A 19,552-nucleotide genomic window follows, 5' to 3' on the forward strand; every position below is an offset into this window, starting at 1 on the left:
AAGCTTTATGAGCCTGATTCAAAATCCATTTGTTTCAGTGAGATTTGAATCAAAGCCTAATGCTCTGCCAGTTATTCTAAAAGAAATATTTGCCCAATCTGGCAACTATTCTATAGATAAAGAATCCATTAAGAGAAAGGAACTTCCTGTGTTGAAAACTGTAATTGAGCAATTTAATAAAATATTGATTAGTGTTCCAGAAAATTCATGTGAAATCTTTTTTGCTGATATTTTTAATGGCTACCACTTCAGACATTATTCTCATGGTTCTTGCTAAAAATCTATTTTGAACTTTTTCCTGTTTTTTAAGCCACTTCTTACATTGGAGAGTTTTTTGGTGGCAAGGTTTGCGGAGATAGGTGAAGTCAGAGTTACAGTGCAAGCTTCCTGTGGGAACTCCATGCTTCAGGATTCAAAGGTTGTCCATGTTTTTGGTAAGACGCTTTACTCTCGTTGAATATTTTTGTTTGTCGCATGTACTTATGTTGTATACCCCTTAAACTGGCCCTTAGCAAACAGAACCTGTGGTAAAATCATTTCTAATGCCATTTTTAATTTCTAAAATTAAAGGGCTGAGCTCTTCATTAGGTAACCCCATGAAGTTGAATACTGTGTTTATATGGAAGGGTTTCCTGTGAAATCCTTTGTTACCTGTGCTTATGGAAAATGTTAGTCTGGTTCCTAAACCCTATACAGGACAATAGCACTAAAGTAGCATTTTGGCTTATGACTAGAGAATTTGTTAGAATGTCTAAGTATGGTAGTTTTAGTACTCTGAAAAGAGAAAATTTCATTGTGTATAAATTTTCAACAATAAAACCAATGTAAAACAATTGCTTTTTATCACAATATTTGAGGAAACCTGTCCTTTGGTTGTTTATCTGAGAGCGTAGATCAAAGATAGCTCTGTTGTAAATACCGTGTAACCCTTCAGCTCTTGTTTTGCCTTATGTTCTGGTGTGTTTTGCTGTGTCATAGAATGGGATGACAAGGTATGATATACCATGAGAAATGCAGTGCTGAGGAATTATTTCCATTAGTCACATGGAGTTAGTGCTGTCACATGTAGCAGTTGCGATATCTAAAAAAGCTCCTTTTTATGCAGAGCTAAAAGCCTTCCTATATCCTAGAGATACACAAAATGATACATCTCTATTGTCTGAACAGTGAAAGAAGATTCTGTTATTTTTGCTTTTAGTATACTTATTAATTTAAAATAATGGTAAAGACCACACTCACGGTAAACACAGCTTTTATGAACCCTCCCTTTTTCTATGATAAATGGATTTAATGTTTATGCTACCACTTGTAAGTGCATCCATTTTTTTAGAAAGCTTTAAAAACATAACCTTATTAGTGTGACTGGTTCAATGACTTTGGCTTTCCAACATTACTTCTACTGTTAGCATTGGCAAATCCTGATACAAAGAGCAAGAAAGTACTGGTCATGAGGGAAATAAAAAAAAATCCTTCAGAAAAAAAGAAATTAAAATTCGATTCTGTCTGAGCTTTTCAGGAAGCCAGGTTTGAACCATTCATACAGTCCGAAGGATCTCTTTATCTGCTTTGCATTAAGTTCTTCATGTGTTCTTCCAATGAGCCTGTAAGGAGAAATGGGAGATTATATAGAGTCCTGTTTGCTGAGGAATAGCCCATTTGTAGCATTTCAGATATTTTGGACAATATCCACAAAAATGTTGTGAGTGTATCTTATTTTTATTCTTTCATAGAGTGCAGTAGTTAGCCTTAGGCATATCATTTCTGTTCTTATTTCCATAGCCAGTTTATGGAATACGTAAGTATTCATTTTGCATGAAAAAGAGGAACATGAAATGAGCAAAAAACAGATGTTTATGATTCAGTGAGACTAGAATCCATTGGCATATTCCCATTAAAAACAAAAGAAACCAACCCTGTTTGTTTGGTGTATTTTCTTAAGAAAAAGTCATTGGGAAGGTTATAATCCCAGAGCATGAATGTAAATCTTTTTCTTTTTTTTTTTCCTGTTGCCTTTTTATCTTTAGGCACAAATTTGATGATGTTGAGGAAAATACAGAAAGAAATTGACTGACTGACAGGAATGTAATCTTGCTTCATGCTGCCTAGACTATAGACTCCTGGGGGAAGGATTTGTCATTTTTTTCTTTTTGAACAACACATAGCAATAGGTTTCCTAGGTACTGCAACACTGCACATAAAATAATACTAAAAATATATTTTCAGCTTTTTTTCTACAAAATTGTTTTTGCAATCCTATATGTTAATTGTTCCAAAAATGTTTCTTTTGCTATTCCAGATCATTTTCATGTTCTTTCTCTGAAGTTTACTAAGCGCCTGGACACATACAACCCTGACATACCAGAATGGAGGGAAGACATAGGGCGAGTAGTAACACGACTTCTTGCAAAGGTGCTCTCTCAGATTGCTCATAAAATGTTCCCTCTCCAGTCATAAAGCTTGAAGGTTAAGTTAGTGCCTTCTCATTTAGAAAAAAGTAGGCAGAGCAAAACAATAAAATGAACCGCATGAGCCACATTGCGAATAGGTTTGAGCTTAGTGTCGTTTTTACATGCAGTCTATGGGTAATGATACTGCAGTACAGAAAGTTTAGTTCTAATACAGCCTAACTGGCAATTAATGCTATATATTGGTCTCTGGCATTTGGGATAGCCGTATTGGCAAATAGTGCGGACTCCAGAACAGGAAGAGTAGCTTAAACATGATATACGTAGGGGTTAACTAAAAGGTACTGTGTAATATAAAAGACTTGATCTTGTGGTAAAAACCAGAACAAACCAGAACTTACAATGTCATATGTGTAACTCTGAAAATTACATAAAATGCATGAGCATATATTTGCTACACCCATTTTTTTAGGTCGTGTTTGCACGTGAAATATGGATTGGGAACAGCTGATTCCTGTAGATGAAATACAAGTACTTATGCCAGTTCTGTGGCATAGGTAAAGAGCACTCCGTAAAAACAGAGAGCTCTAGAACTGTATTCTTCAGAGACACACACTGCCAACAATGGAGTACGCGCATGCTGACTTCTCTTGAGGAGAATATCACTGATTTGTGGGTTGGCAATGTTTTTAAAATGGTTACATGTGAAGAAATATTCACCTTTACTGTGCAGGTTTTGCCACCGAAGTCACTGGACTTAGCTTCTGAGTTTGCAGTAGTGCATATGGGAATTCAGGATCTGGGATTTTAACTTCATACCATTTCCTGCTTTTTTTAGGTTCACATACTATATGTCAAATCAAAATACATTTCCGCTTTTATCTGCTTAAACCCCGTCGATAACTAGCGTCAGTCAAACAACTAACTAAATCATCTACCAAAGTATATGAACAATTTAATGGAATTTCAGTATCTGTTTGAGAAACGCCCAGGGTGGTGGTGGTAGGGTTTTATCACTGTCTTATATAACGCAGGAAGAAACGTGGGACTAAAAACAAAGTTTGCAAAAACTCATTTGGAAAGCCAGGCTGCATTTGACTTGCAGTGGGGGTGGGTAGGGTGCAGGTATTTGTAAAGAACAATTTCAGGAACTGAACCTAGATGCTTTAAATCGCTCTCTGGAAGACTTCTCTCTGCCAATTAAACACACTTGGAAAAGTAGCCTCCCTAAGCTGAAGTTAGGTAGAATGAATATGCTCTTTTAAGTCCACTAAGCCTGTGAATGGCCTGCAAAGAACCCTGAATCGTTTAGGATTCTTTTTCAAAGTCACCCTAAAAAAATGCAACCATTAGAGTTTTGCTAAAACTGCATACCACTTAGTTTTGTCTCTTTGCATGATGCCAGTAAAACATTTTGATGTGATAACAATGTTTAGCACTTCTAATCTGCAAAGAGCAGCTCACAGTTAATTAATATTGGGCTTTGTTTGTAATTTAACTTCATGTGTAATCCACTCTAAATAATAAGGATCTGAACGCTAAAGACTTAAAGACCTATGTGGAATTACTTACGTATTTTTTATAATATTAGAAGTGAAAAATTAAAGCACACTGTCCTGTAATTTACCACATACGTTTGTCTGCACAGGAAACTAATATACCTGAAGAAACACTTGTGACGGTTGTGAAACCTGGTCTGCCCACAACTGCTGACTTGCATGTGCTACTCCCAGCAAACGAACCAAAGAGGAAGAGGAGTGTAACTAGTGATAAGGTAATCAGAGAAATGTGTGTCTAGTTAGGACAAACTTCATCCTATTTTGAAATCAATGGCTGTACTATAGTTGTTTTTATTGGAATTAAGAGGTGCTCCCTAACCACGTGAAGATCTCACTCCCATCTGAAGAGACACGTAAATGCTAGGAATAGTTATGACTGTTGTGTTTAACTGTGTACAGTGCACCTTCTGCTTTCAGGGACAGATCCTACCACATGAGAAGAGAGAGAAGCAGCAATTATCTATCATCCCACTCAGTGCTATCCTATGATAGACTGAGCATCAGTCCTTCTTGATGCCTTTGCAGACATACAGTACTTTTGCGACAGCAGATGTTGTACTCCCCAGCATAAACTAGTGCTTACTGGTATCAGTGTATTTCTCAAGATTAATTAATACTGAGATGTTTTTAAAACAGAAACAACAGTGATAGCATGCCAGTCTGTGAAGATACAGTAGAGCAAAAAGTGTATTTTGAACACTGGTGTTTCTAAAGAGGGAAGAACCATGTCTTAGATTTCAGATCCGAGTGAAGCAGAAGCTTAATAGTTGACCTATTTTGTAAAGAGGATCAAGCAGGTAGTTTCTGCCTTTATGAGCAAATACCCTTTTCAGTTACCAAGAAACCAACATAGTGAATGAAAACACAGCAGTGAAAATTAGACATAAGGTTAGATGCAAGATTCCTCTTCCCTGTTTCCAAACCATATCTCCTCTGTAATAAAAGGCCTTAGGCCAGTAGAAGATCACGTAACTGTTTGGCCCTTGCTTCTAATTTGTGATTCATGATACTTGTCCTTCAGGGCAGCTTGAAGTATATTGTCAATTATTATCAATCGATAATATTATCAATTATATTCAATTATATTCTGAGGGCTTTTCTATTTATATATATATGTGTGTGTGTGTACACATGTGTATGTATACATACACACACACATATAATATATATAATATATACAAAATAATATATATGTATTTACATATATATATGCACACGTGTGTGTGTGCGCATATATATATGTAAATACATATATATTATTTTGTATATATATGAAGTATTCTGCTAGTTACTCTAAGGAGTAAAGAAGAACAGTCACATGTTGCAAATGATTTGGGAGAACTTCTGTTCAGTGGGGCTATGGAAAAGAGTACTGTAATTTAGCAGGGCATAATTTCTATAATAAATAGTCCCCCCTTAAGACCTGACCTTGCACGGGCTGTCTGGGACTATAGGAGCACTGAAAAGTGAAAGTAATTGTAATCTGGAGAACAGTTTTACATTTCTGACACTGTTAAATTGGACCAGGTCACACCAGTGGTCATTGGAGATTACACGTGCAGAAAATAAGAGCAAATGAGGGAAAAAAGGAAGGCAGGAGCAAATATAGCGACCTATCCTATGTAATGAAGAAGTGAAGTATGCTAGTCTCAATCCCAGCGCTTTGATTGTTTTTTAGAGTGCAGGTTGTAGAGCCAGACTTCTGAGCAAGCTGCCTAAATTTCTATTTTTTTATTATTGCGAAGGGACACTACTTTAGTTGTTGACATGTGCATATAAATTTGTTGATTTAGAACTGAGTGGCACAAGTTTGATAAAATATGTGTTGTATCAGAATCCATTAGGACTCAGGAAACATCCTTAAAATATGCCCTGTGTAAACTTAAAGCAGTAACTGGTTAAGTCAATAGAAAAGGACTCATAGTAACACTTGTTTAGAGATGAATGTAACAGTAGAGAATCTTGAAATCCCTCAGCACTTCTTTCTTCTCATGCCTCACTGAAAGGATATTTATTGTGCTGCTGGTGCCAGTTCTCAAATCTGTGTTCTGGCATTATTGAGCGGTCTCTTCTTTAACTCAGAATGTTTTCTGCACATTGGGCTGAGGTGCCCCTAAAATCTTTACCTTAGACGTAGTTATGAATGTCTTCCCTTAAAGAGAACCCATTTGTTCTTGGAAGCAAACCTTTTAATTTTAGGATAATGTGTGATTTCAGAAGCTCCATTAAATTTCTCGTTCAGGCAGAGAGCACCTCCTTTGAGGAGTTTCTAGTGGCATTCTACATGGATTTATATGACCTGAGGCTATTTATTAAGTTCATTAGTGACCTGGAACAGAAGTCAGTACTGATAAAAGTAGCCAGCAATACAAATATTGTAAATAAGCTGAAAGTACAGTAGAAAGAGGAGCCCTTTGAATAATTCTGTAATTTGTTTCCATTCAGACAAAAGCCCACTTACTTTCAAACATAAATTTATGCATGTAGAAATAAAAACTGAGAGTGTTCTCACCTGATTTTAACAACATAGCAATTTCAGAAGTATTTTATTCATATCATTGACTACAGAGGAAGACAGGGTCTCTTAAATTAAACACTTTTCATTACATGTCTGATATCGGGTGGGATGAATCCATTTGAAAGAGTAAATTAAAGTGCATTAAAACTATAGGAAAGCAGTGACCCTGAAGAAGATTTAGGGATCTATCTAGACAAGCTACTAAATGAAAATTCCAATGAGTTGCTTTGGCAGAATGGGCAAGTAAGATCCCTGGATATATAAGCAGGTGGGTAAGAGTTTGAATAGTGAAGGGATTTTTTTTGCATTCTGATACCACGGTACAAGAGCTGTCGTGTTTATGTTCTCAAATTTTATCCTTGGAAAGCGTACCAAAAAAAAAAAAAAGACATAAAATTCAAATGCCACTCTAAGTACCTTAACTTAGAGACTCTAGAGAGCTCAGAACACTGAGTTTATTTGTTAAAAAGTTGGAGGGTAACACTGCTATGCTCAATAAATACTTCATGGCATAAAATTCCTAATGAATACTGAAACATTCATCAGTCTTATCATTATAAATGCACAAACCAGAACCTGTGGCTGGATTCATAGTTAAAAATGAGAAATTGGATTCAAATCTTTGACCTTTGGAAGTGTAATTCCTATAGGTCTGGGTGGGAACACAGGGGTGGAGATAGAAATAGTGAACAAGTCTTAGTTCCTTAAACAAAGCCAAAGCAAATGTTGGATTCCTCAAATACCTGCCAGGAAAATATGATGTATCCAAAGACAAGTTATGGGGCTTACTAATTGCATTTAGTGCCTGAAAGTTAGGTTAGCCTAAAGTAGTGATCCCTCTTGCATTGTATCCTACTACTGTGTGAGCAAGCTTAGACAGAGACTAAGTACCCCTATTTCAGCAGTGCCAGCATCGCTTTAAAGTCTGCTAGTCAATATAGTTGTGATATGTATTCTCTTTTCAGGCTTTGGGCAAAAAGATAAATACTTAAGAGCTATCTGGAGTAATTTTCTTGTAAAGTAGCTGAGGCCATGCTTATACCACCCTGGGGTATAATTTTGTGGGGTTGAATAATTACCCCACAAAAAATGTGATAAAGCCAGTTCAGAAGTTAGATTTTCCTCAACATGACTGAGGATATTTGAATTTGAACTTTTGTGAAGTCCCTGTCCATACATGAGGGAGACTGCAGGGATTTCTATCTATTATACTGCAAAGGCTTGTCAGAAATGAGTGCCATAATTGATAATATCATAAAAGAAGTTGCTCTTGAAGGTTTCATGGATATAAAGTATATTTCTAATTTGGCGTCCTGTGGGAAGTCGTATTCTAAATTATAAGGCATGGACTATAAAACTGGCTTTGATCTTTTAGAAAATTACCCATGTTGAAGACACAAGTAAGTGAAAGGGAAAATTCAGACAATTTGTCACTTGGGCTTAGGATATGATGGTATATTTAATCGTTCTGCTCCATAAAAATGTGAGAGCCCATATTTTAGTGTGTTCTGTCCACTGGAGAAAAAATATCCTAACTTTTTCCGCATGGATGGAAGTATGTCTTTGTACAGAGTACTGTCAAAAAAAAAGATATAAATGGAATCCATCCTGTTACAGCTAAGGAAGTGAGTTAAATTATAAGACACAGTTCACTATCAAATAGTTACTTTTCATAGCAAGAAATCTAAAGTGACATTGCAGTTTGTCTGATGGTATGGTTAGAAGAATGGATACAATTTTTATGTGGATTATGGATTGTGTGAGTTATGATCGAGGTAAACCAAACAGAGCATGTAAATGAAATGCTGTCTTTCACGTAATGGGTAAATGTGAAGGGTTTGGTAAGCAGAAAGAAAGATTTGGCTATAGAGATTTGACATTTTCAGCATTTACAGTTTGCAGAGTTTTGCATGATTTTTAAATATGGTATTTATTTAAGATTTCAGCTCATTGTTGACAAATGCTTTCTGAGTTTCACACCATGTAATGAACGAGAGGTTTTCCTCTTTAGAACATTGAGTCTCTCAACGTAGAACCAAGTGAAAGATGTCTGACATTCTCTCTTATATTTTCAGAGGATAGCGGCTATAAAGCAAGCCTTGAACGCACACAACATCAGTTTCTTTCTGAGGGGAGGATACTGGGTCTTAGTGACTTTAGCTGACTCCAGTTCAGGTAAATATATAAACAAAGCTCCCAACAGACCAACCTGTGAATGTCTGTTAGAGTTCTGATAGGTTGAGGAGAAAATTTCGATATCTATAGCTATATATGTGTGTGTGTGTGTATACATGTACATACACGCACACACATACATATACACACACTTGGTATTTGTTAACAATCACCATCAATAAATCTTTCTTACATATTTTCATTTCACTGCACCTTATGGTTTGTGTCAGAAATTTCTTGCCCCTATTTCACTCTTGCTCTTTTCTGTGTAACCATGGCGTTAAGTAAACGATTATACTGAACAAAACACTGCCATGAAGGAAGAGCCAACCTGGCTTCAGAAAAAGACAGCTGGTGAAGTTAAACGCGCTTTGGCTGCATTAGCTGCCAAGAAAGCAGAGCTTCCTTACTTCAGCTGTCATTAACTGTGCTAATAAAACTCCATGCATCTGGGACATAGCCTTGTGTCTCCGCATGATACCGAGCTGTGTCTCGTAGACAGATTTGAAGCTTGCTGTAGGAACTCCACACAGTGCTGCACTGCTTTGCCAGTCCTGTCCTGAGATATATGATCTACCAGCTCCTGTTTAAAATAACTGGAAACAGGGTTTACTGGCATGTATTTTCTGTGCCTCTGGATTCACTCTGTGGTTAGAAACTGATTGAAGAGAGTGTGTGCTCATGCATGTGCCTATGTTTTGAACAGAGAGGTGTTAAAGTGATGCTTTGACCAGAAGGTTCAGCTTTAATTAGAACCTTGTATTTAGTGCGTCCTGTAATCTTTGTGTGTCATCTCCCATAATATAGTCTTGTCTGTTACTCAAATGCGTTGTGGCAGAACACCTTAGCTGGCCACAGTCAATTCAGGGAAGTACTGATGTAAGTGATATTTTATCTGTCAGCTCCCTGTAAAAAACAAAGGTATCTTTTTATCTAGCCTCTTTAATGTAGTATCATGCTACAGTTCTGCTGCAACATCTAGTCTGATCACTGTAGAAATCACTTGCTTAAAGAGAGAACATTCATTAGCCAGGACAAAACGCTAGAATTAAAAGAATCCCATGTTCATTCTAGCCTTTGCTATTCAGTGTTCAGAGCCGTAGTTTCTCCCTCTGTGAAATTAATGCAGCCTTGCTTTTACATAGTATGTAGTTAGGGTATGTGATCATTTCCTATGATAACTTGAGATTCCTAGAAAAAACAAAACAAGGCATGCAAATAATTAATTCTTTGGATGTTCTTTTTGAAATTGGACCTCTCTCCTTCAATCGTAAGTCACCAATTAATTCTGTGTTATTGCCTGTTTGAAGAAGCTACAGATGGAGAGAAGAGAAGAGATTGCACAAATAACAACAAATGTTTTTGACTTAGCAATTCAAAAGAAAGCCCAAGGATGTGACTAGTCTGAAAGAGGATGTGCTAAACTGTTTTTTTAATTTCTTTTTTATTTCAGACTCTCAAAGGATTGGAGGAGGCAGTGGGTACTGGGCTATTGTAGTTCTCTTTGTCATCTGTCTAGTCATAGTCGGGGCTTTCATCCTCTACAAGTTTAAAAGGCAAGTAAACCTTAATCAATGCTACATATATTTTAAGAATTGAATTTACCCATGCATCAGCAAAATACAGTTAGCTATTTGAAAAGGAGATTTTCCTGAGGGATTGCAAAAAGCCCATCACTTTGAAAGCTGTGTTTTTCTGAACTTTTCAAACATGGGAACTATGGAGAGTTTGTTCAGCTTATCTAAATAATATCGTCAAGAAGGAGAGCTGAGCTAAAATATTATTGCTAATTAATTCCTATGTCATTAGCATTAGAAGTTATGAATAAACTAACGCCATCAAGAGAATGAGTAGATCTGCAATGCTGATTTGTTTAAAAAAGTAGTTTTGTCAAAACATATAACTGTATGGAGTTTCTCTTTGCATTCATCGGGTTCTAATTTCTGGGACAATGTCACCTCGAATAAGATAACTCATAGGTAATGGAACTAGATCAGTGTTAATTTAACAGTAGGGTGTGTTGAGGGGAGAACAAATTCTGCAAATAGTTTTATGTAAGGCCAAAATTGACAATGGACACCACATCAGCCCTTAACACTTCTGATAGATCTTTAGTCTACAATTGGTAGTGGTCATTGCTACTAGGATGATGTGCAACTTAAGGAACTTTGTTCTTGTTCATCTGTTTATCACTGGCTGTGCTCCTGTTATTTTTGTCCTGGGTATTTGGAAGCTTTGGGGTGGATCATACTGGCAAAAACCTTTGTTACCATAAAATCCTGATGTCCTCACTCAGTGAGCACTCCTATTGATTTGTTTCATTATTTCAAAAATGATTTTTATTCAAAATAAACATAAGTTTATTTTGAAATGGTTGTGGCACAGAGTTTGTGGTAGCAGCAAGAGTAGATAGCTTTTAAGTAAGAGTTTGTTTAGCTAAGAGTTTAAGTCAGCAGAGAAAAACCCTCTCTGCCAAAAGTCTCTTCATTTTCTCACTGCAGGATCTAAGTCTCAGAGCTCATACTGACTGATTGCTCTCAAGGACAAAGGACAGAGTTCTTTATCAGACTCTTTCTACAACTGAATAAAAATCCATTTTACTATTTTTGGAGCCTGCAGTAGAAAAAAACATAAAAATGGTTGATGTGATGTAATTATATTATTTCAGTAGCAATGCTTGGAGGATTTGCTGTTTGTAGTGTGGGATCATAAAACTTGCTTGTGATATCATTTGAAGGCTATATGATTTAAACGTTTTTATTAGCTCTTAAATGAGGGCAATTAAATAACAGATACAATTACTGCATGGCAAAAGAAGTATAAAATATTTAAGAGGAAAAGAAAAATATTTTTGAGTCCTTTCTAAAATGCCCACTGGACCATTTTTTATAAATATAGCATTTATTAAGGAGAAAACTGTAATACCCTTTGCAAATTGTGAGCCTTAATGCCTCACATGCTTCCATATATAATTCATGGAAATCGTTTGAACTGATGTATGACCGTACGGTAATATCTGCTTTTAGTCTGTATCATATCTATTTTTGAGATATTTGACAGAATTATTTTTTAAATACTACTGTTAAGATTTTCTGAGATGAGAGTTTTTTTCAGTTGCATCCTTTTTATGCAATATGATTTTCAAAACATATTGAGCACTAATCAATCTTTTGAAAAATCAATTTTCCCCAAGTGCTCCCTGTGAACTCTTCTCCCACCCAAATCACTAATCACACTTAAAGAAATCCTTCCTGTGTTTGTAAGGACTGATAGTAAATAGCTGGATCCCCTTGGAGTACTTTCTTGGAAGTATAGTCCCTCTAAAGTCAGTACAGTTAATGTGTGTAAGTTTACAAACTGGCCTATAAAGACTGAAGCTATGAAACTGAAGCGTCCTTTATTAGATACAAACCAATCTGTAATGCACAAAGAAGGCTCGGCAATATTATGCAGCTGTATACTAATAACAAATTTGCTGAAAGAATACAATATGCCAAAAAAATTCAATTTTAGGTTGTAATTTCAGCAGAATAACACTTTCTGGACCATATGTTAACTCAGACACCAAATGCAAATGTAAGAGTGAATTATTTACATATAGAAGTTAGAGAAATGTATAAGTTCTTGAAGTTTTAATACTGTCGATAATTTTTATGTACCATTCACAAAATTAAGGGGGAGACAGAAGACACTTGATTGTGCTTTCCTTTTTCCCTTATGTAAGTTGATAGTCAGATACTCCCTTCAGATAAGGCTTAAAATTCCTTTTTTCCCTGAGTCAGAGGAAGGTTTATTAGTCTTAGTTTTATCACTACACGGGTTGGATCTACAGGACTTCCAGTTGCCATCGGGGCACAAGCAGCGCAGATTGTCTGCAAAAGATTGTGTGAACATGCCTTGAATTACTCTCTCTCTCTTTGCTAGCCCAAAAGACAGTTCCTTACTTAGGTTTGATACCTGAAAAGATAAAAGACGAAAATATTGGCCTGCAGTTAAGGCTTAAAGATGGGAATTGGATTAACTGGGAAGTTAGATTTTCATATGTGAGAACATTTCATATATTTGCCAAGAACAGAGGAATTATTCAGGATTTAGGATAAAATGTAAAAAGTAGCGCCAAGTCCCATTTCCTAATTGTGAACTTCAGTGTAGACCGTAGTACAGCCTCCACAGAAAATGGAAAAATATGGCCCAAACTGCCTGATGGTTGCTGAGTGTTGAGGCGCTCAAGTATTACATACGTGTGTGTGTGTGTGTGCGCGCGCGCGCGCGTATACGTATGTATTTACACATACACACACTGCACTCCCTGCCCAGCTTGTGTCTGGAAGTGAGATTTGTGCTATGTCAGATTGCATAGTCGAGCTGTCACGACTGTCTAGTTAATGATTACATGATTGTGAATATTGTTACATTGTTTCAGATAGACTACAATCCAAAATAATTAAACAATGACTAGGAAGACTGTTGCCTTCTGTTCTTATCTACAGAAAAATTGCAAGCATTTATCATTTTGTCTGTCCCCTACTTCCCCACGCCTCGCACACGCATGCCTGATGGTCTCTTTGTGCGTGCAGGCACATTACCTTCTGAGCTCTTCTCATGAATGTGTACTTTAAAACCTGTGATACTAGAATCCATGGAGCTTGGGACTTGTGGGCATCCCAAGAGTAGTTAGTTGCTTTAGACAAAAAAGCCAAAGCACAAAGAGTTTGGGAACTGCATGCAGGGTTTTGATCTTTTGTAGTCATTAGTAAGTAAACAAATCAGATAAGGGCTATTTTTGCTCAGTAAATGGAAAGTAAATTTTAAATGATAAAGGCTTATTATTGTTAAAGATCAATTCTAGTCCCATACTAGTCCACTAGTGAACAAAGACGGTTTTAGACAATTTTTTTTTTTTTTGTAAAATTTCAGTGGTGTTGTGTGGCAGTAATGAGAGAGAGTTAATCTCCTGGCTGCCAAAACTCACTGTGGCTGTGAAGCAAGAGGTTGTGCAGGTAAAAAACATGGATATCAGGCAAGCCACGAATAATTTTCCTTTTCTTTGCTCTTACTTTCTGAGTATAGAAATCAAGTCTCATGCGTCATGCTAACAATATGCTACTGTACTCACTAATATGGTTCAGTTGCTTCACCATCCAGGTAAAATGGGCTACGGCTGCTTCCTTTGACTAGAGCAGTATGAAGCGGCTGGAAAATATTTTTGAGAAATCAGTCCCATTTTTAAACACAGATCTGGGACCTGCATGCATTTTTTCTGGACCATACCATCTTTACTAAATTTGATTCAGTAAAAGGACACTTCTTCTTTTCCCTTTGAAACTGTACTTGTATTTGTTGTGGGTTTCAAATTGCCATCCAGAAAAGATTTCTCCCTCCTTTCAGAGCAAGCCTCCACAGTGTGAGGTCCTGGGCAATCATACAGAGAAGAGAAATAGCACTATCTCCTCTAAGCAAAGTAGAGGAGGGAGAATTATATTTTAGCCACATCAAAGCTGCTATATATTAATTATGTTACTAGCGGAATATATGAAATCATCCTTTTCTTACTCTTTTTCTTCCGCACAACAACAGGATTTTAAGATTAGCCAAACCAGCGCAGATTACTGGTTTTTTTCTGCTTAGGTATTTTACCTAGCAAATTTTATTCTCTGAAAGAGTATGGAAATCTTCATATTTTAATTTGCACGCAGACTACTGCCTGTGTCCTTAAAGTTGCATGCATTGTTTTCAGAAATGTCTATGGATCTACTTCAACCAAATTCATACAATTTTGTATGTACTTCTTTTTTTTCATGGTACTACCAGGTGCCACTTTTGGTAAATGAGCCCCCTCTTGGGTTATTTCAACAATCTGGAGCAGAACTGTGTTATCTTTCTGCCTCATTGACCTACCATCTCATTTTCAGTCTCTGAAGAAAATCTTTTTTCCCCACCTTGCTTTATACTAGTTTTATGTTCCATGAGAGCAAGTTTAGTCCCAACCCATGCCATTTAGTTATAAAAAAACGGGCACTAATTTAATGATCCATAATATTTCATAAAAACTTCCTCTCAAATCAAAGTAATAGCATGTAGAAAAAAATTTGAAAAAGGAAAGAGGCAAGTAAATTATGAGTGCCTTAATGCACAAAGAAGCCATTCATCTGAACATTAATCCAAACACCACAATAAAATACTCTATTTAATGGATTATTATTGTTGTTAGTTTTATTTAAGTTCCAACAGTATGCTACGTTATTCCATATCCTTTTCCATGGGAACGTGTTCCTATTTTGAATATGTTCCTACTAAACAGAACCTTAATCAGGCCTCCGGAAAATGAATGAAGCTACATAAAGGCCAATTAACGTTGGCTCCACAAGGCTGGAACGGAAAGACAAATAAACAAGAGAGTTTAAATGCGTAAGAAAGGATATCTCATCCCCCTCCTGCTGTTTCTTACTGCTGAAAATTTTTAAGTGCAAACAGTTTCTGGTATGAACTGATTAGAAATTGTAAATACAGGGGGGAAAGTTGCTTTCTGGAGCATCTTCTAGAAAGGTGCAGGACCTGGAGAGCTCTGTCAGGAAGCCATGTGCTGTGACCGTGGTTAGCAGCTCTGTGCAGAGTTAGGTCTCCTGTTCAAATGTTATGGTACTTAAAGCAGGCGTGAATGTTTTCTCCTTCCTCATGACTGAAATAAAATGCTGCAGAGAAAACGAAAGGAACTAAGAATGTAAACCATGGGGCGCTCAGCAGAGGTAATTGTCTCCAGTGATGGATGCAAAGCACATGCATTTTGCAGCTCAAGAGTAAACCCCAAAAGAAACTATATTGTGTAGTTTTTCTTTCTGTTCTTATAAATATGCTTTCAATTTGCATATTGCTGATATAAAACTCCTGGGTCACATTTCATGTCCTGTCGTGTTTGCACAGTAGTCTTTTATGTAGACCCAAGCGTTTCAGCTCTTCCTACTTCAAACAGTTATGTTGTCCTCAACATAAATTGCTTCCTTAAGAAGAGCAGAGCACATCAAGGTACACAAAATTTTTTCCAGTGTAATTAGGGGTAACAGCTTACTTCCTACATGGTAAAGCACTGTGGAGGAACTGGAAAAGTTGCCAGAAGCAGGCCCGTCTTTAGCAAAGATCCAGTATCCACATCCTGTTTCATCCCACAGTGTGGTTGTCCCTTATAAACAGAACATCTGGCACGTGTAAAAAATGCCTTTTGAAGACTTAGACTCTCTTTTTTTTTTTTTTTTGAGTCTAATTGCTTTTTTTCCTTGTAAAACTCAATCAATATGAAACACATAGAGATCTCTGTGATGTATAAAAGGTCAAATGCCTATAACATATGCCTTCGTAAGACCTGTAATATTCTCCCTCTTCCTATTCATACTCAGTGTTATGATCTAAGATAGTTTCCTCTGCAAGTGTGAGGAGCAAAGGAAGTATTGAAGAGTTACTGAGTACCTCAGCTTTATACCTTTTAGAAACTGCCTTCCTGTACTTAGCAGGATTGGGCTCACAAAGTTTAGGTGAGTGAGAAAGAACAGCTTATACCTTTTCTGCTTTTATATTTGCTCCATAAAAACAATAAACATTTAATGGTTACTTGTGAACTCATGAGGTTTCTTCATTCAGGCACGCCTAGTATATTTAATAGTATGTGTTGTGACTGTGGTGATCTCTAACTAGTAAGTCTCTCCAGAGACACGAGTTTGAAGCCTAAAGATTTACACTGAAGGACACAACTTCTGGTTTCAGACAAGTCCAGCATGGGGAAAACACAGGCAGACAACAGTTAAATTAGCAGATCTACCTAACCTTGACTTAATCATAAAGGTCTGATGTGCCGTATGGTTTGGAGATGGATAATATTTTTATTATGTTAAAAATATTTTGATTATGTCATTGGTGCTTCTAAAATCTGCCAGAAATACAGGTTTGAGAAGAACCCCCAATTTTTTTTTAGCAGCATATGTGCTAATTCCACAGATGTGGAAAAGAGGCAAAGATGGTCTTTTGGGTTTTGTTTCCCTTAAACGTTAGGAGGAGTGAAGGATTTCACAGGTTTGGTGTGATTGAGAGTGATACTGTTTTCCACATGACCAGTTTCATAAGTAGACGCATTTTAAACTGTTTGGAGTTACTGGCCCTAGAGAACAGAAATCAAAATTAATTAGGTAACGTATTTGTTTTGGTAATGAGGAATGTCCTTCCTCCCTGTTAACATGTTATTTTTTCCTTAATGGGAGCAGAGTGACACAGGGCTTGGCTTTATATGTATGCTTGTGTTGGAGGAGCTCTTGGACCTGTTGAAGCAGCCATTCTAGCTAAGTTCTGTGCCATCAGACCCTCTTTCTTTCATTGTCCTTTGCATACAGTTAGTGCCTGCAGTTTCTTTGCTCCTTGTGCACAGAGGAACAGAAAAGAGTCTTAGTGTGATAAGCCTTTCTTTGTGGTGCTTATAAATAATGGGATAAAATAGCTCATTTCTGTGTGCATATGGTTTTGTATGTGTGTTCATATATACACATACCTATATATGAACATGCATTTGTGTACAAATGTATTTACGCATATAGAATGCAATTCATCTCATGGATAGTTCAAATTAAAGGGAGGGGATCCTCTTCAGTCACGTTTCATTGTTTAGCAGTTTCTTTTTGTTGTGATGCAATGAAAGGTGCTGTTCAAAATAGTTTAGTGCAATAACGTTTAATCTCAAACTAAAATGGTGCCACCTGGGATAGAACCTTTCTTCTGAAATAACGTTTAAACGCAGGTCATCTCAGAAAAGCCTAGAGAAAACAGAGCAATTCATGCATTTATCCAGCTTTAATGTTGCTGTCAGAATATGGAAAAGATGGTCATTTTTAGAGAGATGCCCAAAAAGTTAATGTCACTTTTTCTGTCCATCTTCTCATTGTAGCTGAACGAGCTCAGCAGAAACACTACAGTTCAACCCCATTTTCCCTCTTTTCTAATTGTTTGCCCACTGCAATGATCTACGTTTGAGCACAAACTTTGACAGCCGTGATCAGCTATCATGCTGATCAAGCTGCTTTTTGCAGTGTGGGAAATGGAGCTCGCAACCTGCAACACCCTAATCAAAAGCCTGCTTGGTGAACAGCAAAGGATGTTCTATGTGCCCAAGCAGATTTCAGAGGAAAGCAGCTGCAGCGGAGGTTATGGCTCTCTAGGATTATAAATCTTGTATTCTGTTGGAAAGTTAGAAGTCCCTGTTAAGTCTCCTTGACCGTACAAAATCTTATTTAGCATAGTTAAGAACTCTTTATTAATCCTTATGCTAAAGTGTCCTGGGCGCTGGTGTTAATTGTCTGGTAAAGCTGGTAAAGCCTTGTAATAGCATCCTTTTAATTTTTCTGATTTCAAATCAGAATGAAGGAAGTGCTGTCTCCTATAAAGAGTTTAGTCTAATGCAGTTCCCAGCAGTCTTGGGACAAGCTTTACTCTGTCTCCTTTAACGCTGCCTGCTTGCCTCTACCCAACGTGCCCTGCAGAGAACACTCTCATCTTCTTATCAATGCCTGCTCACCTTCCCATTCCTTACCCCTTCCTTGTTCCTGGGCTCCAGGTTCTTTGCTCCCTGGTCCCTTTCTATTCCCTGTCTCCTGGATTTCTCCTGCTTCTTCCTGCTGATAGAGAGAATGAGTGCCATTCTATGGTTCTGATCACCTTCAGCGTTAGTCCAGCTCACCAGGGAGATGCACTTAATGGGGTGTGACTCAGCATAATGTTTGTTAAAGCACTTGGAACCAGGCATGCCTCTGGGGCCTTTTTATTGTTTTACTTCTTAAAAATAGCTTTACTGTGTTTTTAGTAATGTTTTAGTATTGTCCATTGTTTGTCAATCTTAGTCAAGAAATTGATACTTAATTATTTAAGTTAGTAATTCCATTGTTTTAAGGCAGTTGCATACAATTTTGACTTAGGGTAAGGAGTTGATAACTTCTGCTTGTGAATACAAAGTTAAGGGAGGGTGTAATTGGTGTTGTTTTGTCACTCTGGTATTACTTCATTCTATTGGAGTCCTCTTCTGATTCCAACGTATGTGTGACGAGATGGAATTCCATCACAGACTTTTTTTCCCTATCCAATTTAGGAAACTGCCAGGCAGAAATGTCTATGCGCAGATGCACAATGAAAAAGAGCAGGAGATGACAAGCCCTGTTAATCATAGTGAGGACACCCAGAACATCATCCAGGGTGAGGAGTTTATTGATGATGATCTGGACTCTCAAACACTAGGTAACGCAAGAGGTAACTTCACTTTTAGTTTATAAATTTTTGTTAGTGATTGATTTTTAAATAATGTTAATTTTCATTTTAGCTTTCTTTCATTTCTACTCTATTCAGGAAGAAGCAAATACCTCTAACAAAGGATTATCTCAATTTTCTTCTTTTTGCGTGTAATTCAGCCTTAATATATTGGTGACATGCTGTACAGACCATGCTTACTTAGACAATTTAAGAATGAAATCACATTTGGTAGAACAGAGTATAATTGCTAACATTTGAAACACCTCAAGAATATCCCAAATTTGTGGAAAATGTTGTTTAGGTGAGGGCGGAATGGTTTGTAGAGTCAATGTTACCATATTTTCAGATGGAATGTATCTAGATCCATTGTTTTATTTGCCATACTATCCCAGTGGAATATAAGGTTTTCATAATTAGAAACATTACATTTATACCTAGGTACAAAGTGTAGCGTATACCTCTTTTAACTGTTAATTCACCTGTATTCCTGGGGTGGTCATAAGCAACCTATGAGGGAAACTTTCTGTGACTATCACTTAGTGCAAATGATGTCTGTATCAGATAGAAGTGTGTATCATGTCACCCTAATGCTATCTTTAATGTAGCATAGAATGCTGATC

The 19,552-nt window shown here is 37.0% G+C and overlaps 1 protein-coding gene across 2 annotated transcripts in view; it reads left to right on the forward strand.

Moving 5' to 3' along the window:
• Nucleotides 1-19,552, forward strand: part of SORCS2 (sortilin related VPS10 domain containing receptor 2) — a 552,296-nt gene that overhangs the window by 520,127 nt on the left and 12,617 nt on the right. Inside the window, exons 21-26 of one of the 2 annotated variants that reach the window (XM_068943433.1) lie at nucleotides 311-434; nucleotides 2,297-2,409; nucleotides 4,054-4,179; nucleotides 8,558-8,657; nucleotides 10,111-10,213; nucleotides 18,775-18,932. In XM_068943433.1, coding sequence (XP_068799534.1) covers nucleotides 311-434; nucleotides 2,297-2,409; nucleotides 4,054-4,179; nucleotides 8,558-8,657; nucleotides 10,111-10,213; nucleotides 18,775-18,932 — 724 coding nt within the window. The remainder of the gene's footprint in view (nucleotides 1-310; nucleotides 435-2,296; nucleotides 2,410-4,053; nucleotides 4,180-8,557; nucleotides 8,658-10,110; nucleotides 10,214-18,774; nucleotides 18,933-19,552) is intronic. The other variant, XM_068943434.1, reaches the window with a different exon arrangement.

The sequence above is a fragment of the Struthio camelus genome, chromosome 4, assembly GCF_040807025.1.
Source record: "Struthio camelus isolate bStrCam1 chromosome 4, bStrCam1.hap1, whole genome shotgun sequence".
NCBI lineage: Eukaryota > Metazoa > Chordata > Aves > Struthioniformes > Struthionidae > Struthio > Struthio camelus.